The sequence below is a fragment of the Balaenoptera ricei genome, chromosome 1 (assembly GCF_028023285.1).
Source record: "Balaenoptera ricei isolate mBalRic1 chromosome 1, mBalRic1.hap2, whole genome shotgun sequence".
Lineage (NCBI taxonomy): Eukaryota > Metazoa > Chordata > Mammalia > Artiodactyla > Balaenopteridae > Balaenoptera > Balaenoptera ricei.
The window spans coordinates 87,089,830-87,111,422 of NC_082639.1; the positions used below are offsets into that span (position 1 = coordinate 87,089,830).

Consider the following 21,593-nt stretch of genomic DNA (forward strand, 5'->3'; position numbering starts at 1 on the left):
AAATAATTAGTTTTGCATTGGCAGCGTAAGGACTGAAGATTATTTCTTGGTGTCAATGTCCAGTCCTGCTCGCTGTCCTCGACTCTTAGTAACATTCTTGCTCATTAACTTCAGGATGACCTCCAGGAATAAAGATACATTTGAAAGTGTCTGAAAATAGTTTTTAAATCCAACTTCCCTGGCTTGACAGTGAAATGACCACACAGTCCGGTCACTGGGTCAAAAATCAATTACAAAACAGAGGAGGTTTTGCATTGGCCTTAGTAAAAGACGGACTCGAAATCCACAACCAAGAAAAAAAGGCAACCATTAAAATACAGGAAATACAGTATTGGCTTTTTCTCTTGGCGAGATGGGTCGGCTGCTTTCCAGCCCCGCTGTGGATGCTCTGAAGTTCATGGTTCGCTCCGTCGCTTCTGCCCAGACCCCCGCCCCCGTGGAAGCGCTCGCAGGGTAGCCCCGCTGCCAGGTGCGCACGAGGACGCCCCCTTCCTACCTTCAGGGGACAGCGTCCCTGGCCCCACCCTAGCCAGAGTCCGAGAGTCCCACCCCTCCGCCTCCGGCAGGCCCCAAGCCAAGTGGGGATGAGCCCGGGCCCCGCGTTCGCCCTGGCAGTTCCGCGTCTGCGCAGCGGACGTGGGGCTGGAGCGGGGCTGGCCGGGGAGGCGCAGGATGCGCGGGAGCCAATGGGCACGCTCGGGGGAGCCGGGCTGGCTGCGGCGGCCGGCGGGGCGCGCACTCTCGGGATGGAGGGCGAGTGCCGGGCACCTCAGGCGCGCTCCTCGGGCCTCCCGGCTGGGGGCGCCGGCGGGGAGAGTCCGGGGGGCGACGCCCCCCTCTCCGGCAGCAGCGGCTCCTCCGCCCTCCTGCAGGCCGAGGTGCTGGATCTGGACGAAGACGAGGACGACCTGGAGGTGTTCAGTAAGGTGAGGGCGGCGCGGCGGCGCGTCCCGGGAAAGTTCCAAGTCAACTCCCGGAGATGGCCCCGCCGTGCGGCGGCCGCCCCAGCGCGCTCGCTCGGCCCCGCTGGAGATTCGGAGCCGGGGCAGGGTGGGTCTCCCCCAGCTGCCCGACCCCGCCTGGCGGCTCGCCGGCTCCGGGGCTGCGTCCCGGCGGGTCCAGAATAGCAGCCGCTCCCTCGTCTGCACTTTGACCTTATGTTTGGCAGGGCCGTGGCTTCGTGGAGTCCGCAAAGTTGTGCTATTTCCCCCTTTTCTCCTCTTCCCTTCTTGGACGCGGAAATTTCCAGTGACAGTGCCCGAACCCGGGAGGCAGTGGCCCAAAAGTGCCCCCGCCCCTGGCAGCTTCTTTTCAGGCGCAGCCAGCCCTGAACTCTGGAAGCGAAATTACCCGAGTCTAGAGAAATTATTCTTGATTTAGTGTTGTTGCTGGTTGTGGATTGGAGACTTGGGTGGCGCCGGAGGTGAGTCTCAAAGTCTAGTGGGAAGAGGCGTGAGGGAATCCCTCTTCAGGAGAAAACGGTTCGTGTGTCCAACGGGGAAGCTCCTGCGCTGCGGAGCTCAGGGTTTTTCAGATAGTCAGCTCCTGCTACCCAACCCACAGACAGCGCTTTCGTTTTTAAACGTTACCTGGGGAAATCGAGGACCAAAGGGCCCTCTGAACTTGTAGGATAGTTGGAGAGAAATTGACAAGTGTTACTGGCAGACTTGTGCGTGTAGGCTGGTGGTTGTAATTTTTTTTTTTTTTTTTTTTTGGAAAAGAAAAATACCATTCTTGCGGGGCCGTTCAATGCCACTGCATTTTCTCTCGTTGCTGTTGGCAGAAGACTTGAGTTGAGATGGGAACATTGTATTAATTACTAAGAAGGCTGTACAGTAGGTAAATGTTATCTCGAGCTGTTAAGTAAAGCCAACAAACTTCACCACTGCTTTATTCTGGGAAAGAAGTTGGAAAGTGAACAAGCATACTCTGACCCCAAAGAGGAATATGTAAAACTCCCCCTTTTTTTTCCTTCAGGATTAAATGAAATGGTAGGAACAGTTGTATTTGGGAGGTTCAGAGAGAGTATCAGTTTTGTACCCTTGATGAAGTCACTTGACCTTTCAATGTGTTTAAATTGTAAAACAATGGAATTATTTTATGTTCACTTGTAAAAAGTTTACACTTTTATGTTCCACACATATTTTATGTTCAGATCAAGGACAATTGGCCAGTTCTTGTTTATATTGCCTTCTAAGATACCATTAGGCTATGGTATTAGTGTATGGGACCCTGCACTGTGAATCTTCTGGCCGGGGGGTACGGGGAGAATGTAGGGAGTGGCAATTGCATATCAGAATCATCTGGGATGGTTTAAATTTGTCATGTGGTTTCTCTTTCCCCAGATTCTCAGTGTCCTAGCCTCTACTGAGAATCACTGTTTTAATGAGCCTCTGTAGTCAGAGGTGGATTTTAGGTGAAGTTAATGAAATTTAAGCTTGGGCTGTTTGTTGGCTTAGGCCTCTGTAAAATGTTGTAAGTTACTGGGAGTTGTACAGGTTCTAGGTGGAAAGGGAGTGACAGGTTGTAGCCAGAAGCATTTCTAAGTAGGCGTTTCTGGTGAATTGCCTAAAGCTATCTCAGAAGAAAGGAATCTAGAACTCTATGGCTCCAATCAGTTGTTGAGATTTCTTTTCCCATTCTAAATAAAAAAATTGTTTTTCCACCTAATTTTGTGTTTGTAATTTTGTGTCCTGTTTTAAAAGGATGTAAGCTGTAGCACCATACTTAACCTCTGCTTTATTAAGCAGGGCATATAATAATGTGCAATATTGTATCTTTACCTTAATCTGTATGGCTGGTTTCTATAGAAGAGGGTCTTAACTTTTTCTAAGTGTCCAACACATGTAGTTATACAGCACTAGCAAGCAGGGTGGATCCAAGTGTATGGGCCCTGCCTGCTTCTATTTCAGTAAGTTGAATTTTTCAACCATTAACCACAGGTAGACAAGCAAATTTAAGAAAGTTGTCTTCATTTGGCCTACTCTCTCTACTACTCCCTTTTTAGTCTGCTCCTCTGTAGAACCCTGCCACTGTCCAGCCTACCCTAAGATGGTATCAACCATTACTACCAAAGTGTACTAACTTTACCCTTTAGTACTTTGAGATTGACCATTTTCATATTCAGTTTATATTTACAATTGTAGTTTCTTATTTCCTTAGATTATTTATGAATATATATATACCGTGCCCCCGTCCAGAAGCTCTTTCTTTTTCTCTTTTCTTGATGGAAATATAGTTGATATACAATATTATATTAGTTTCAGGTGTATGGCATAGTGATTTGACATTTATATACATTATGAATTGATCACCATGATAAGTCTAGTAACCATCTGTCACCATTATAAAGTTACTGCAATATTATTGACTATATTCTCTACACTGTACATTACATACCTGTGACTTAGTTGTTTTATAACTGGAAGTTTGCACTTCTTAATCCCCCCAACCTATTTCCTCCTCCCTCCCCCAAACTACCAGTTTGTATCTTTGAGTTTTGCTTCTGTTTTGTTTTGTTTGTTCATTTGTTCTGTTTTTTTAGATTCTACATATAAATGAAATCATAAAGTATTTGTCTTTTTCTGTCTGACTTATTTCACTTAGCATAATATCCTTTGGGTCCATCCATGTTGTTGCAGGTGGCAAGATTTTATTCTTTTTTATGGCCGAGTAATACTCAATTGTGTACATATACACAACATCTCTTTGTCTATTCATCTATCAATGGACACTTAGGTTGCTTCCATATTTTGGCTGTTGTAAATAATGCTGCAGTGAACATAGGGTGCATACATCTTTTCAAATTAGTGTTTTCACTTCTTCAGATAAATACTCAGAAGAGGGATTGCTGGATCATATGGCAGTTCTATTCTTAATTTTTTGAGAAACTTTCATACTGTTTTCCATAGTGACTGCACCAATTTACATTCCCATCAGCAGTGCACAAGGGTTCCCTTTTCTCCACATTTTCACCAACACTTGTTTTTTGTTGTTCATTTGATAATAGCCATTTGGATAGGTTTGAGGTGATATCATATTATGGTTTTGATTTGCATTTCCCTAGTGATTAGTGATGTTGAGCATTCTTTTCATTTGTCTTCTGGCCATCTGTATGTCTTCCTTGGAAAATTGTCTATTCAGTTCTTCTACCCATTTTTTAATTGGATTGTTTGTTCTTTTTTGTTTTGTTTATTTTCTTTTCTGTGATTGTTAATTTTTTATTGAGTTGTATGAGTTCTTTATATATATTTTTTGATATTAACACCCTTATCAGATGTGTCACTTGCAAATAACTTGTCCCATTCAGTAGGTTGCCTTTTCATTTTGTTGATGGCTTTCTTTGCTGTGCAGAAGCTTCTTAGTTTGATGTAGTCCCATTTGTTTAGTTTTGCTTTTGTTGCCCTTGTCTGAGGAGACGGATCCCCCAAAATATTAATAAGACCGATGTCAAAGAGCAACTGCTTTTGTTTTCTTTTAGGAGTTTATGGTTTCAGGTCTTACATTTAAGTCTTTAATCCATTTTGAGTTTACTTCTTTTTTTGGTATAAGAAAGTGGTCCAGTTTCATTCTTTTGCATGTAGCTGTCCAGTTTTCCCATCACCATCTATTGAACAGACTCTCTTTTCCCCACTATATATTCTTGGCCCCCTTTTCATAAATTAATTGACCATATAAGCATGGATTTATTCCTGGGCTTTCTGTTCTTTTCCATTGATATATATGTCTGTTTTTGTGCCAGTACCATACTATTTTGATTACTGTAGCTTTGTAGCATAGTTTGAAACCATGGAGCATGATACCTCCAGCTTTCTTCTTCTTTCTTAAGATTGAATTGCCTATTCAAGGTCTTTTGTGGTTCCATACAAATTTTAGGATTATTTGTTCCAGTTCTGTGGAGAATGCCATTGGTATTTTGATAGGGCTTGCCCTGAACCTGTAGATTGCTTTGGATAGTATGGAAATTTTAACAATATTAATTCTTCCAACCCATGAGCATGGTATTGTCTTCAATTTCTTTAATCAGTGTCATATACTTTTCAAAGTATAGTTCTTTCATCTCTTTGGTTAAATTTATTCCTAGGTATTTTTTTTGTAGTAATTGTAAGTGGAATTATCTTCTTAATTTCTCTGATAGTTCATTATTAGTGTATAGAAACACAACAGATTTCTGTATGTTGATTTTTGTATCCTGCAACTTTAATGAGTTCATTTATTAGTTCTAATAGTTTTTTTGGGGGGGCATCTTTAGGGTTCTCTATATATAGTATCCTGTCATCTGCAAACAGTGATAGTTTTACTTCTTCCTTTTCAATTTGGATGACTTTTACCTCTTTTTGTCTGATTGCTATGGCTAAGACTCTCAATACTGTGTTGAATAAGGGCAACCTTGTGTTGTTCTTGATTTTAGAGGAAAAGCTTTCAGTTTTTCACCACTGTATATGTTAGCTATGGCTTTGTTATGGCCTTTATTATGTTGAGGTATGTTCCCTCTATGTTCTACCCACTTTGTTGAGAGTTTTTATCATAAATGGATGTTAAATTTTATCACATGCTTTTTCTGTATCTTTTGAGATGATCATATGATCTTTATCCTTCATTTTGTTAATGTGGTTTATCAGTATACATTTGCAGGTCAGAAGCTTTTTAAAGAGTAGGCTCTTTGGCTTATAATTATTCCTTTTTTTCTCACAGTACTTTACAAGTACCTGGTAAATACATGTTAAGTATTTTTGTGTAAGATTCTGTGCTAAGGATTCTTTGGAAAAAAGAAATGCAAGATTCAGTTGTTGTTATCACAGTCTTGGAGTCCGGTTGGAAGATGTGACAGAAACTCTAAATGACAGTATAAATCAAGAGAGATGTAAACAAAGTAAAACAAAGTATTGTTCTGAGTTTTCAGATAATCCAGTTAAGAGAAAATGATGCCAACTCTCAATAGAGCACAGGGAATGCAGAGGATATTGACTTAAAAGAACAAGAACAGATGTGGAAGGTAGGAGAACATAAGTGATAATTTGAAAAAAGGAAAAGAAAAAGGATAAAAAGTGTAACAATAGTGTAATAATTGTTTTAGAACTGGGCCAAAATGAGATGAGGCTTGCAAAAATTTACCTAGAGAAAAGGAGCAAACTTGTCTACATTTAAAAGAAAAAGTTCTTCCTTTTGGGGAAAAATAATATATTAAAATAAATTGCCTTTTTAAAAATTAAATACTGTAATGTGTAGAAGAAACAGCTGTTGAAACAGAGCGTAGGTAAACAGGTCATAGTGAAACACTGAGATACTTATTTGTTACTCAGTAAAGTATAGCTCTTATTATTGGTCTTTTAAATGGTATTCAGGACCATAAAGTGAGATCTATATCATTTAGGATAATCAGGGAATTTACAGATGTAATTATCCTCATCACCACTAGTCGACTTTGAGAAATCATGGTATGCAGGCTTGGTGCTCAAAAGCTAGAAATAGGTAAAAATTCTTTTCAAAAATAATGGGGAAGAAAGGAAGTTCTGGAAGGGATAGACAAGTAGGCTTAATTTCAAGCTCTGGTAAAGCTATCAAAGCAACAGAACTACTTAGTATATTTAGTATAAACACTTTGAAAAGAAGGAGGTGATCATTTTTAATAAGAATGGTGGAAAACTAAGATTGTTTTTATGGTAAATCAGAAATATAACAATGTATATGTTTATTTGAACAAGCTTTTGAAGGAATCACTTATATTTTTGTGGAAAAGGATATTTTTGAAAGAATAATGAGCTATGGTTGTGGAGACAACCAGCTCATATATATATCAATATGTAGATATATATATATATATATATATATATATATATGATCTCTATCAATCTGGCAATTCAGTGTAGTGATGGAGGGACAATTATACTATTCAACAATTCTCTCAAATACTTAGAAGAAGATATTGGAAGTCTGGTTATTAATTTTTCACATTTGTTGTCTGAACCATCTTTATTTAGTTCCTATTGTTTGCATCTATTATTCATGGCCATGATAAGAATCAGAATTCTCTTCCATGATTTAAATGAAGAGAGTTTAATGCAAGGACTATTTATTTATAGCATTTTGGGCAAGTTTCAGGAACAAAGACAGGATACTGAAGCACTTAGAGACTTGCAGTAGCAAAAAGCCTTTAGCACCCCTAGTTCTAAAGGGAAGAGAGATGGAAATAGTGTTGCTGGAACCCAGTGAGAGTTGGAGCTGTGGAGAAGGGGCCATTTCCACATGAGCTGTGTTTACACAGAGATGTAGCTAGAAATGTGCCACTGCCTGAAGTGTGGCGCCAAAGCAGGGAGGAAATGGGGGTATATTCCCTGAGCTCGTCTTCTCCTGTTCTTGGATCTCTGCTTCTGGCCCCCACTAAGCAAGCTGCTCAGGTGATGGCATCCATAGGGGTCAGTCTCATAAGGGACAGAGAATAGATGGATGAGAGCTGGAAGGGTGGGGGTGAAAAGAGAGAATAACCAGCATAATACATAATACTACAAAAGTGTGGAGAATAACTAGTTAAAGACAGCCACATCACCACCTCCCATCCTATATGCTCTTCTATAATGTGACCTGCCACCTTCCTATCAAGAGGTGGGATCTATGCCCCACTCATTGAATCTGGCTAGGATTGTGACTGCTTTGACCAGTAGGGTATGGTAGAAATGGTGCTGTGCAACTTCCAGTGCCAAATCATAAAAGGAAATTCAGGCTCTGATTTTTTTCAGTGGGACAGTGCGCTTTTTGCCATGTAAGACATGCAACCTAAGGCCTCCATATTGTGAGGAAGCCCAGGCTACATTGAGAGACTACACGTAAATATTCCAATCAGCAGCCTCAGCTGAAGTCTCAGGCACCACCAGCATTAAATGACTAACTTGTGAGTGAAGATGTCTAACATGATGTCAGCCCCCAGCATTGAGGCATCAGATCTCAGCTGAGGCCACACATATAATGGAGGAGAAACAACCCATTTCTGCTGTATCCTGTCAGAATTCTTGACCCAGTAAACCAATGTTCATAATAAAATATAAAAACAAATTGTCCTGGGATGGTTTGTTATACAACAGTGGAAACTGTACCAAAAGCTACTAGTCTGTATAACATAATCAGTCTTCCAGAGTTTTGATAAATTGGAATACTGGGTTTAAAAGCAGACTATGAAATTTAATTGGGATAAATGTAAAGTCTTGAGGGAAGCTCTACTCATTACTGTAAATTAAAATATAGCAAGACATAAGCTTAGTATTTAGGAGCAGAGACTCTGTAGCTACACTGCCTGTGTGTGAAATCCTGTCTCCACTGCTTACTAGCTTTATTTCCTTTGGCAAGTTACTTAACCTCTCAATGCCTCAGACTTTTCATCCATAAAATGAGGGCAAATAATAAATATGAGGATTAAATGACTTACTAAATGTAAAGAGCTTATAAATAGTGCCTGGCCCTTAGTAAACCCTCTTGAATGTTGATCAGTTATGCACAGCCCTTGTAGGATCCTGCTGTACAAAAAGAACGACAGTGATGGACATATTCCAGCTCTGTCTGTTTAATGTGGCAGCCACTGGCCACATGTGCCGTTTGCGCGCTTGAATTGTAAACTAGTACATCTGAGGAACTGAACATTTAATTGTATTTAATTTGAATTAATTTACATTTAAATTTAAGTAGCCACCTGTGGCTAGTAGCTACCAGTTTGAGGAGTACAATTCTAACCAAATTAATATTTTATTACTAGCTTGGATTATGATTACTCAAGAAATATCCTTGAATCAATGAGTGGTTTCCTACCTTGGTAATCTGTACAGAAATATATAAAACACACACACAGTATTTACATATGTACGCATGTGTGTAGTGTGGGCATATATGAATGTGTATGTATACACACACATATGTATGTGTGTGCATGTAGAGTGTGTAAGCATAGTGAATGTTTCTGTGTATGTATATATGTAGTGTATGTGTGTATGCATTCTCAGTTGTCTCACTTAAAACCTAGAATACAAGATTAAAGCAGGCAAGTCATGTGTTCCCCTTTCTCTGACCTTCATACTGATCCTACCTCAGTGGGTTTTACCATTTCGATGGTTAAAAAAAAGAGGAACCGATAAAGTAAAGGAAAATAGGGCTGATCCAGGATTCCTCCCACTAGAAGCTCCACTACCATCACAGCCCTCTTAGATGTTAAGTATTCTTATATTCCTCCCAGAGGAGGAAGAGTAGGTGAGTGAAGTAGAAAGAAGATGAAAAATCCTCAAGTTCTCCTGATGAATGAGCATATATGGTCAACAATAGAATTAAAACCAACAAGGAGGGACTTCCCTGGTGGCGCATTGGTTGGGAATCTGCCTGCCAGTGCAGGGGACGCGGGTTCGGGTTCGGGACCTGGCCCTGGAGGATCCCACATGCTGCGGAGCGGCTGAGCCCCTGCGCCACAACTGCTGAGCAACCCCCGGTCGCTACAACTAGAGAAAGCCCGCACACAACAACGAAGACCCAGTGCAGCCAAAAATAAATAAAAATAAATTTATAAAAAAACAAAAAACCAACAAGGAACTTGCAGGATAAGTTTGGAGAGACCTTGTATAAGACCATTTTATGTACAAACATTCCTAGTGATTTTCAGTGACTGAATGAGCAATATACCCAAATGACAAGGTACCTATTGAATCTGAACAAACAACATATTTTCAAGGTCATATGGAGTATTAATTGTACTATAATTTGAACTGTTCGTGCAACTTAAGTTCCATTCCACCCTCTGTATTTTAAAGGGGGAGTTGATAGTCTGTGTCAGAAAATGGCAAAGGGATATTATATCATCTATGGATACCAGTGCCCTGATCCTTGGAATGCTGTTTTGAGATAGAGCCTTAGATCTAGTCTGGGCTTAGCAGAAAGAGGGCTTGGATCCATCAGCACTGTCTTCCATTGGCACAAGGAGTGGGGAGGGCTGCAATAGTAACAGTCTTGCCATGCATTTGCTATCATGAAGGAGAATAAACTAAGGGATTCACTGATGATATGTCCTGGCAACTGTGAAGGAAGGCTGGGAAGAACAAAATGTAGTTTAGCTTGGAAAAGACTTGGGCTGATTCTTTTAACAACCTTTATGAAGAGTTGTTATGATCTAGGTGGATTAAATGTTTATAGTTTTGAAGGGCAAAAGTAGAACCACTAGGTTAAGAGTATGTGGAGATCAGTTTTAGGTCAATTTATGGAATAGTTTTCTAATTGAAGGTTCCAAAATGAAAGGGATTACTCAGCTAGGCCATAAATTTTGTCACTAAAAATGCTCTGGCACAAGCTGGATGACTAACTGTCCCAGAGGAGAAGAGGGTGTGACAGTTGCACTGTCCCTTCCCGCTATTAAGAGGGAAATGAAATTTTAGCATGCTAAACTTAACCACAGGAGCAATGGAAAGCCTTAATTAGGTGGTCCTACTCATCCCCTCACCTCATCCCTACAGTTTCATTCCCAAACTGAACTATGTTTCTCCATTCCCTAATTCTTATATTTCTCTTCCCACACCTGTTATCTTTTCCATCTGATTCTCTGCTAATGATGTGACGATTTCTTAGATATCTAGGATAAAATACTAGGTCTTACCTTCTGTTTATCCCTTTCACTCACTTTCCCTGCCCCCTGCATATCTGAAATGTCCCAGTTGTTTTTATCTTCTTGGTATCTCTAGAATTAGTACCTTCTTCTCGTTCCCACTGCTCCAACCCCAAACCCCAAATGTGTTTACATTTGAGAACCATTAAAATAGCCACACAAGGTCTTCTTTCTTGTGATGTTTTGCCTGTAGTCTGTCCTGTGTGCTCACAGAAAACTGATGTTTCCAGAGCACCCAGCTCTGAACATAAAGAACATACTGTCACATTGTGTCATTGAAGGATCTTGGTGATTAGGCTACACCGTGGCTCCTCTCACCTCTCTCTGGCGCGCGTGCCTTAGTACTCAAAGTATGTTCCATGAATCTATTGGATCACCTGGGAGCTTGTTAAAAATGCAGTTTCAGAATCCACTCCAGAACCAATGAATCAGAATCTGTATTTTAACAGGATTCCTCAATGATTTATTTGCACCTTACAATATACTGTTGGGTCAACAAAACAAAATCCTTTCTGTTATTTACGGCCCGTTGTAAAGCGACTTCTCCCCTAAGAGCTTCTTCATTCTCCAGCTAGAATTAATTTCTTCCCACTCTGTGCTCCCCATAATACTGTTTTGAATCTCAGAATACTTAATACAATTTGCCTTATAAAGAGGTATTTGTTTCTCGTCTCTAAAATCTTAATTGCTTGTTTATCTCCAATAAATTAAACTCCTTGAAGGTAGAAGAGTAGGAACTCTAAATGTTAATGGAATAGAAACATTAATGAATGATATGGCCTGTGCCTTTTTTCATATATATGGACACAGTTATTGCAGTAATTTTCCAATCATCTGTTTTCAGTAAATTCAGTTTGTATTGTATTGGTCTTTCCAATCAGGTTACTAGACCAAATAGAATTTAAAACAAATTTGTCTTGACAAATGGTGAGTAAATATTATTGATGGATGACACAGAGCTATGTTAAGCGTCAATTCTGGACAAAAGCTCCTATTTAGATTTCATTAGAAGAAATAAACACAAAGCATAAGAAAACCCAAGGGAATCATTTAGAAACCTTCTTACTTGGGAAAAATAAATCCTTTGAAGCCAATAGCACCTGTCTCAATCAGGGGGCTTGGTTACAAGCAATGGAAATCAACTCTGGCAGGAAAGGAGCGAAATAGTAGCTCACAAAGTAGATTTGAAGGCTGGAAATGCAGATGCAGAAAGGGGCAGGCACTAGCAGAAACTATACCCAGTGTTATGGTTGGAAACAAGATTGGATGTTGTATAGCCAAAAGAAGAAAAAATCCATGAGAACCTATAGGAAGAAGAACTATAGAGTTCTTTTGTGCAGATGGCAGTGTTTTATTTATTTGTTGGTCAGTGGCAATGGGGAAAATTATTACAAGTATTTAGGGAAAATAATGTTAAAAGACTTCAGATTTGAACTTAATAAAATATATTCTATTGGGTTTTGAAGGTGGAGTTTTATTTTCGCATTTTGGGGGTTCTGATAGGATGCTCTAGTATAACTCTGAGAGCCTGCTAGTTTTTCAAGTGGCTAGTGTGATCAAAAGGAAACACAGATTCAACAGTTATGCAGTTGTAGTGTTCAAATTTATTTTATTCATGTATTTTTTAATTGTATCCCACACTTTTCAAAGAGGATATTAGACTAAAAGTTAAAATAAACATTTTTACTCACTTTAAGAATATACTTTAAAGTTGTCTCAATAAACAAATGAAGAGTTATGTGCTTGAAAGTTTTGTCTATTTTAAACAGAATATTTGATTAACTCTGACACTTCATATATCCAATCACGCTGGATAATGCAGTGCTACTTATAGTATTAATAAAAAAGGATGTAGTTAGACAATCAAAATTATTAGCAAATACTGATATAAAAATCAGTAAAACACATCTGTGATAAAACAGAACAGAAGGTTAAATCATTAGTTTCTAAAATTGAAACTGAAATAATTTTTTTTGACCTTGAGAAATGCTTTGGTATAACATACCCCTTTTTAACTGTTTGTAACTAACTTTATTGAGGTGTAATTATATACCACAAAATTCACCCATTTTGGGTAGATGATTTTTTGTAAGTAAATTTACTGAGTTGTACAACCATCACTGTTAACCAGTTTTAGAACATTTTCATCTTCCACCCCAAATCCATCATGCCATTTCCAGTTAATATCCATTTTTACTCCCAGCCTTAGACAACTACTAATCTACTATTTTCTGTCTTTATAAATTTGCCTTTTTAGGACACTTCATATAAATGGAATCGCACTTTTTGTGTGTCTAGCTTCTTTCATTTAGCATAATATTTTATTTTTTTAAATCATTGTTTAAAAATTTTTGATATAAGAAATAAAAATTTCATTTTAAAATGAAAAACAGAGATTACTCATTTACAATGAAACATTAGGAATAGAAATTCTGTTTACAGTTAAAATGGAAACCTTATTATGTGTGACCAAAAACAAAAGGCAAACTCTTGGTTTGTGAGTTTTCAGAATTGGGGGGAAAAAATTCCTATTTTATTCTTTTGTATTAACTCTGAGAAGGTTATGTGTGTGTATCTGGGTGCATGCATACATAATACATATGTACATATATACTTATATGTATTTAACCTGGTTGAAAGTTGAATGGTATTTTTTTGTTAGGTTTCACTAGATAATGCGGTAGTACAAACAGCCTCAAGATCTTAGTGGCTTACCTGCAATAAAGACTTCTTTCTCAGGTATGTACCTGTCAACTGTGACTGAACTGAGAGTCTGGTCCAGGCTTTGAGTCTGCTTCTTGGGTTTTCTTCATTTTGGGATCAAGATTAAAGGCGTGATGCTAATTGGGACATGTCATTCCTGTGGCAGAGGGAAAAGAATATGAACACTGGTGGAAACAGGCAATGGCTTCCAAATCTTCTGCCCAGACACATGACACCATCCAAAGCAAGTCACTGGTCAAATTAACTGGGGTGGGAAACTTATTTTCCTTCCATAAGGAGGCACTGAAAGTTACCTGGTAACTGACCAGGAGGTGTATTCCTTTCATAGAAAGACAAGGGGTCATTGGGAACAATCATACCGGCTCCCACAGTGGTTTTGTGGCAAAATCATATGCAAATGGCATGTTGAACCTTTCTGAATAAGGAAAACTAATTTTTTTTTCTATACAGTGTTAAATACAAAAAAGAAAAATTTCCACCAGATAAGAAATTACCCAAGCATAATTGAGATAAATGGAAAGGCATTAGTCATGATTAATAACCTCTTATTGGTTAATGCTCGTGAATAGTCTGAGTAGGATCATACAGATCCTTAAAAACCTCTAGCTGTGCAGCAGATATCTTACTTCGGATTTCAGGTGCAACGTTCATTTATCGTGGAGTTCTCCCTTCCCTTTTTTCAAGACCTATAAGGTAAAAATGTGAATACTTAAAATTCTGCCACAGTAAACGTCAAAATGAGTTTCATTGGTTATATCTTCATCAAAGCCTGTGTTCTACCCATTTGCCTCCTTTCTGGTCTCCCAACATCCTAAGTCCTTTCCTGCCTTAGGCATTATTGGTTCCCCTGACTGGAATGCTCTTCCATCAGTGTTTTTCATGGCTGGCTCCTTCCCACATCATCTCCTTAAAGACACCTTCCCTGACAGCTCTCTCAAAAGCATTCCTCTCACTTCCTGCCTTAACCACTTACTCCAGCAATTCACTCCACTTTATCTGGAATTTACTCCCCTGTTTATCAACACTCATTTATATCTGGACTTACCTTGTTTTTCTATACTTTTATCTGTTTATCATCTGTTACCCTCCCCCCTAACTATTGCGTAAGCTTCATGAGAGAAGGCACCATGCCAGCCAGTCTTGGCCACTGTTGTATCCCAGCCTAGTGCTTGATACATAGTTGACATTCAATGAACTTTTGTTAAATGAAATAAAGGTGCTATACTAGGTGCTTTCTGTGTGTGTGCATGGGTGGTGGTGATGGTAGTGGTGGCTGAGTCTTGGCTCTTCCAATTAAGAAATAAGTGATTTGGGGAGAATTATTATTATCCCTATGGTACAAGCTTATTTATCTGTAAAATTCAGGTGATGATCATTGAGCTTTCTTTCATCAGATTGTTGAGAGGATTAAATGAAATAATGCAAGTGTATGGTGCTAAGGTGCAGTCCCTGGCACTTAGAAATGTTGGTGGCTGTTAACTGATCAGGGGGGTGGTTGCTTTGCCGAAGGTTGGAGCGGCTGTGGCAGTTTCTTAAAATAAGGCAACAAAATGAGGTTTTCTTCATCAGTTGACTCTTCCTTTCACAAATGATTTCTCTGTAGCGTGTAATGCTGTTTGATAGCATTTTACCCACAGTAGAACTTCTTTCAAAGTTGGAGTGAGTCCTTTCAAACCCTCCCGCTGGTTCATCAACTAAGTGTATCAGTTTATGTAATATTCTAAATCCTTTGTTGTCATTTCAACAATCTTCACAGCATTTTCACCAGGAGTAGATTCCATCTCAGGAAACCACTTCTTTGCTTCTCATCCATTCAAGTTTTATCATGAGATTGCAGCAATTCACTTCATCTTCACACTTCTAATTCCAGTTTTCTTGCTATTTCCACCACATTTGCATTTACTTCCTCCACTGAAGTCTTGAACCCCTCAAAGTCATCCATGAGGGTTGGAATCAGCTTCTTCCAAATTCCTGTGAATGTTGATATTTTCACCTCTTCCCATGAATCACAGATGTTCTTAGTGACATCTAGACTGGTGAAGTCCTTCCAGAAGATTTTCAATTTCCTTTGCCCGGATCCATCAGAGAAATCACTGTCTATGGCAGCCATAGCCTTGTGAAATGTCTTTCTTCAATAATAAGTCTTGAAAGTCCTTAATCCATGGGCTTCAGAATGGATGTTGTATTAGTAAGCATGAAAACATCAATCTCACTTTATATCTCCATCAGAGCTCTTGGGTGACCAGGTGCATTGTCAAAGAGCAGTAGTATTTAGAAAGGAATTTTTTTTTCTGAGCAGTAGGTCTCAACAGTGGGTTTAAAATATTCAGTAAACCATGTTGTAGACAGATGTGCTGTCATCCAGGCTTTGTGGTTCCATTTATAGAGCACAGGCAGAGTCAATTTAGCATAATTCTTAAGGGCCCTAAGATTTTCAGAATAGTGAATGAGCATTGACCTCAAAGTCACCAGCAGCATTAGCCACTAAGAAGAGCTTTTTTTTTTTTTTTTTTTTTTTTTTTAATTTATTTATTTATTTATTTTTTTTGTTGGTTTTTTTTTTTTTAATTTTAGAATTTTATTTATTTTTTTATACAGCAGGTTCTTTTTTTTTTTTTTTTTTTTTTTTTATTTTTTTATTTTTTTAAACATCTTTATTGAAGTATAATTGCCTTACAATAGTGTGTTAGCTTCTGCTTTATAACAAAGTGAATCAGTTATACATATACAATATGTTCCCATTTCTCTTCCCTCTTGCATCTCCCTCCCTCCCACCCTCCCCATCCCACCCCTCTAGGTGGTCACAAAGCACCGAGCTGATCTCCCTGTGCTATGCGGCTGCTTCCCACTAGCTATCTATTTTACATTTGGTAGTGTATATATGTCCATGACACTCTCTTACCCTGTCACATCTCCCCCCACCCCCTCCCCATATCCTCAAGTCCATTCTCTAGTAGGTCTGTGTCTTTATTCCCGTCTTGCCACTAGGTTCTTCATGGCCTTTTTTTTTTTTTTTTTTCCTTAGATTCCGTATATATGTGTTAGCATACTGTATTTGTTTTTCTCTTTCTGACTTACTTCACTCTGTATGACAGACTCTAACTCCATCCACCTCATTACAAATACCTCCATTTCATTTCTTTTTACGGCTGAGTAATATTCCATTGTATATATGTGCCACATCTTCTTTATCCATTCATCTGTCGATGGACATTTAGGTTGCTTCCATGACCTGGCTATTGTAAATAGAGCTGCAATGAACATTGTGGTACATGACACTTTTTGACCTATGGTTTTCTCAGGGTATATGCCCAGTAGTGGGATTGCTGGGTCGTATGGTAGTTCTATTTGTAGTTTTTTAAGGAACCTCCATACTGTTCTCCATAGTGGCTGTATCAATTTACATTCCCACCAACAGTGCAAGAGTGTTCCCTTTCCTCCACACCCTCTCCAGCATTTATTGTTTCTAGATTTTTTGATGATGGCCATTCTGACCGGTGTGAGATGATATCTCATTGTAGTTTTGATTTGCATTTCTCTAATGATTAATGATGTTGAGCATTCTTTCATGTGTCTGTAGGCCATCTGTATATCTTCTTTGGAGAAATGTCTATTTAGGTCTTCTGCCCATTTTTGGATTGGGTTGTTCGTTTTTTTGTTATTGAGCTGCATGAGCTGCTTGTAAATCTTGGAGATTAATCCTTTGTCAGTTGCTTCATTTGCAAATATTTTCTCCCATTCTAAGGGTTGTCTTTTGGTCTTGTTTATGGTTTCCTTTGCTGTGCAAAAGCTTTTAAGTTTCATTAGGTCCCATTTGTTTATTTGTGTTCTTATTTCCATTTCTCTGGGAGCTGGGTCAAAAAGAATCTTGCTGTGATGTATGTCATAGAGTGTTCTGCCTATGTTTTCCTCTAAGAGTTTGATAGTGTCTGGCCTTACACTTAGGTCTTTAATCCATTTGGAGTTTATTTTTGTGCATGGTGTCAGGGAGTGTTCTAATTTCATACTTTTACATGTACCTGTCCAATTTTCCCAGCACCACTTATTGAAGAGGCTGTCTTTTCTCCACTGTATATGCTTGCCTCCTTTATCAAAGATAAGGTGACCATATGTGTGTGGGTTTATCTCTGGGCTTTCTATCCTGTTCCATTGATCTATATTTCTGTTTTTGTGCCAGTACCAAACTGTCTTGATTACTGAAGCTTTGTAATATAGTCTGAAGTCAGGGAGCCTGATTCCCCCAGCTCCATTTTTCGTTCTCAAGATTGCTTTGGCTATTCGGGGTCTTTTGTGTTTCCATACAAATTGTGAAATTTTTTGTTCTAGTTCTGTGAAAAATGCCAGTGGTAGTTTGATAGGGATTGCATTGAATCTGTAGATTGCTTTGGGTAGTAGAGTCATTTTCACAATGTTGATTCTTCCAATCCAGGAACATGGTATATCTCTCCATCTATTTGTATCATCTTTAATTTCTTTCATCAGTGTCTTATAATTTTCTGCATACAGGTCTTTTGTCTCCTTAGGTAGGTTTATTCCTAGATATCTTATTCTTTTTGTTGCAATGGTAAACGGGAGTGTTTTCTTAATTTCACTTTCAGATTTTTCGTCATTAGTGTATAGAAATGCAAGAGATTTCTGTGCATTAATTTTGTATCCTGCTACTTTACCAAATTCATTGATTAGCTCTAGGAGTTTTCTGGTAGCCTCTTTAGGATTCTCTATGTATAGTATCATGTCATCTGCAAATAGTGACAGCTTTACTTCTTCTTTTCCGATTTGGATTCCTTTTATTTCTTTGTCTTCTCTGATTGCTGTGGCTAACACTTCCAAAACTATGTTGAATAATAGTGGTGAGAGTGGGCAACCTTGTCTTGTTCCTGATCTTAGTGGAAATGGTTTCAGTTTTTCACCATTGAGGACAATGTTGGCTGTGGGTTTGTCATATATGGCCTTTATTATGTTGAGGAAAGTTCCCTCTATGCCTACTTTCTGCAGGGCTTTTATCATAAATGGGTGTTGAATTTTGTCGAAAGCTTTCTCTGCATCTATTGAGATGATCATATGGTTTTTCTCCTTCAATTTGTTAATATGGTGTATCACATTGATTGATTTGCGTATATTGAAGAATCCTTGCATTCCTGGGATAAACCCCACTTGATCATGGTGTATGATCCTTTTAATGTGCTGTTGGATTCTGTTTGCTAGTATTTTGTTGAGGATTTTTGCATCTATGTTCATCAGTGATATTGGCCTGTAGTTTTCTTTCTTTGTGACATCTTTGTCTGGTTTTGGTATCAGGGTGATGGTGGCCTCGTAGAATGAGTTTGGGAGTGTTCCTCCCTCTGCAATATTTTGGAAGAGTTTGAGAAGGATAGGTGTTAGCTCTTCTCTAAATGTTTGATAGAATTCACCTGTGAAGCCATCTGGTCCTGGGCTTTTGTTTGTTGGAAGGTTTTTAATCACAGTTTCAATTTCAGTGCTTGTGATTGGTCTGTTCATATTTTCTATTTCTTCCTGGTTCAGTCTCGGCAGTTTGTGCATTTCTAAGAATCTGTCCATTTCTTCCAGGTTGTCCATTTTATTGGCATAGAGTTGCTTGTAGTAATCTCTCATGATCTTTTGTATTTCTGCAGTGTCAGTGGTTATTTCTCCTTTTTCATTTCTAATTCTATTGATCTGAGTCTTCTCCCTTTTTCTCTTGATGAGTCTGGCTAATGGTTTATCAATTTTGTTTATCTTCTCAAAGAACCAGCTTTTAGTTTCATTGATTTTTGCTATTGTTTCCTTCATTTCTTTTTCATTTATTTCTGACCTGATCTTTATAATTTCTTTCCTTCTGCTGGCTTTGGGGTTTTTTTGTTCTTCTTTCTCTAATTGCTTTAGGTGCAAGGTTAGGTTGTTTATTCGAGATGTTTCCTGTTTCTTGAGGTAAGCTTGTATTGCTATAAACTTCCCTCTTAGCACTGCTTTTGCTGCGTCCCATAGGTTTTGGGTCGTCGTATCTCCATTGTCATTTATTTCTAGGTATTTTTTGATTTCCCCTTTGATTTCTTCAGTAATCACTTCATTATTAAGTAATGTATTGTGTAGCCTCCATGTGTTTGTATTTTTTACAGATCTTTTCCTGTAATTGATATCTAGTCTCATAGCGTTGTGGTCGGAAAAGATACTTGATACGATTTCAATTTTCTTAAATTTACCAAGGTTTGATTTGTGACCCAAGATATGATCTATCCTGGAGAATGTTCCATGAGCACTTGAGAAAAATGTGTATTCTGTTGTTTTTGGGTGGAATGTCCTATAAATATCAATTAAGTCCATCTTGTTTAATGTATCATTTAAAGCTTGTGTTTCCTTATTTATTTTCATTTTGGATGATCTGTCCATTGCTATTTCATCTTCATTGAGAATCTGTTGTTTAGTGTAGCAACCGTCATTAATGATCTTAGCTGGAGCTTCTGGATAGTTTGCTGCGGCCTCTACATGAGCAGTTGCTGCTTCACCTTGTACTTTTATGTTATAGATATGGCTTTTTCCTTAAATCTCGTAAACCAGCCTCTGCTACCTTCAGACTTTTCTTCTACAGCTTCCTCACCTCTCTCAGACTTCATAGAATTGAAGAGAGTTAGAGCCTTGCTCTGCATTAGTTTTTGGCTTAAGGGAATGTTGTGACTGGTTTGATCTTCTATCCAGACCACTAACACTTTCTCCATATCAGCAATAAGGCTGTTTCACATTCCTATCATTTGTGTGTTCACTGGAGTAGCACTTTAAATTCCCTTCAAGAGCTTTTCGTTTGCATTCACAGCTTGGCTAACTGTTTGGCACACAAGACCTAGCTTTCAGCCTATCTTGACTTTTAGCATGCCTTCCTCATTAAGCTTAATCATTCCTAGCTTTTGATTTAAAGTGAGAGTCTTGAGATTCTTCCTTTCACTTGAACACTTAGTGGCCATGGTAGGGTTATTACTTGGCCTAATTTCAGTATTGTTGTATCTCAGGGAATAGCGAGGCGCAAGAAGAGGGAGAGAGATGGGGGAACAACCAGTGGGTGGAGCAGTCAGAGCACAAACATTTATCAAGTTCACCATCTTCTCTGGGCGTGGTTCGTGACGTCCCAAAACAATCACAGTGTAACATCAAAGATCACTGATCACAGATCACCATAACAAATATAGTAATAATGAAAAAGTTTGAAGTCATATTGCAGAAATTACCAAAATGTGACACAGAGACATGAAGTGAGTAAATGCTGTTGGAAAAATGGCACCTATAGACTTGTTCGATGCCAAGTTGCCACAAACCTTGTAAAAAACATGGTATCTGTGAAGTGCAATAAAGTGAAGCATGATAAAATGAGGTATGCCTGCATTCCCTGTGTGGCCCTCTCCCAGATTCTCTCTCTCTCCTGCTTAAAAGAAGATAATAATTTGAATTTTGTTTTTATCATTCATTTGGTTTTCATAAAAGAGATGGTCCTGAACTTAAAATGGTTTGACTTATGACATTTAGACTTTATGGTGCAAAAGTGATACACATTCAGTAGAAACCATACTTTGAATTGTGAATTTTGATCTGTTCTCGAGCAGTGGTAGATAAGCTTTCCTGGTGCTGGGCAGCAGCAGTGAGCCACAGCTCCCAGTCAGCCACGCGATCACGAGGGGAAGCAACCGATACGCTTGCCACCGTTCTGTACCCATACAACCATTTGTTTCTCACTTTCAGACAACATTCAATAAAGTACATGAGATATTCAACACTATATTGTAAAATTGGCTTTGTGTTAGATAATTTTGTCCAACTGTAGGCTAATGTAAGTGTTCTGATCACATTTAAGATAGTCTAGACTAAGCTATGATGTTTGGTAGGTTAGGTGTATTAAATAAATTTTTGACTTACGATAGTTTCAATTTACAATGGGTTTATTGGGATGTAAACCCATTGTTAAGTCAAGGGAGATCTGTGTATGTATCTTGAAGCACTATTTGTTAAGGATTTATGTGAATTTGGACCTTGTATGTTTTAGGACTTTAAAAAATGATGTTGTCCTTTGTGAATTCTTCTCTGATTTGATCTTTTTTCTTCTAATATTTAGTTTGTGATATTTATCAATGGCCTTACATGAAGTTGTAATTGATTTTCATTGCTGTGTTTTATATATATATATATATATATATATAAAGCCTTGTATGCATATACCACAATTTATCTATCCATTCTTATGGGCTGCCTTCAATGCTTT

The 21,593-nt window shown here is 38.5% G+C and overlaps 1 protein-coding gene across 2 annotated transcripts in view; it reads left to right on the forward strand.

Moving 5' to 3' along the window:
• The first annotated feature begins 701 nt into the window (after positions 1–701).
• SNX7 (sorting nexin 7) overlaps positions 702–21,593 on the forward strand; it is a 101,614-nt gene continuing 80,722 nt past the window's right edge. Inside the window, exon 1 of one of the 2 annotated variants that reach the window (XM_059900353.1) lies at positions 702–926. In XM_059900353.1, coding sequence (XP_059756336.1) covers positions 747–926 — 180 coding nt within the window. In that variant the 5' untranslated portion in view covers positions 702–746. Of the gene's footprint in view, positions 927–1,370; positions 1,424–21,593 lie in introns of those variants that run through there. The other variant, XM_059900362.1, reaches the window with a different exon arrangement.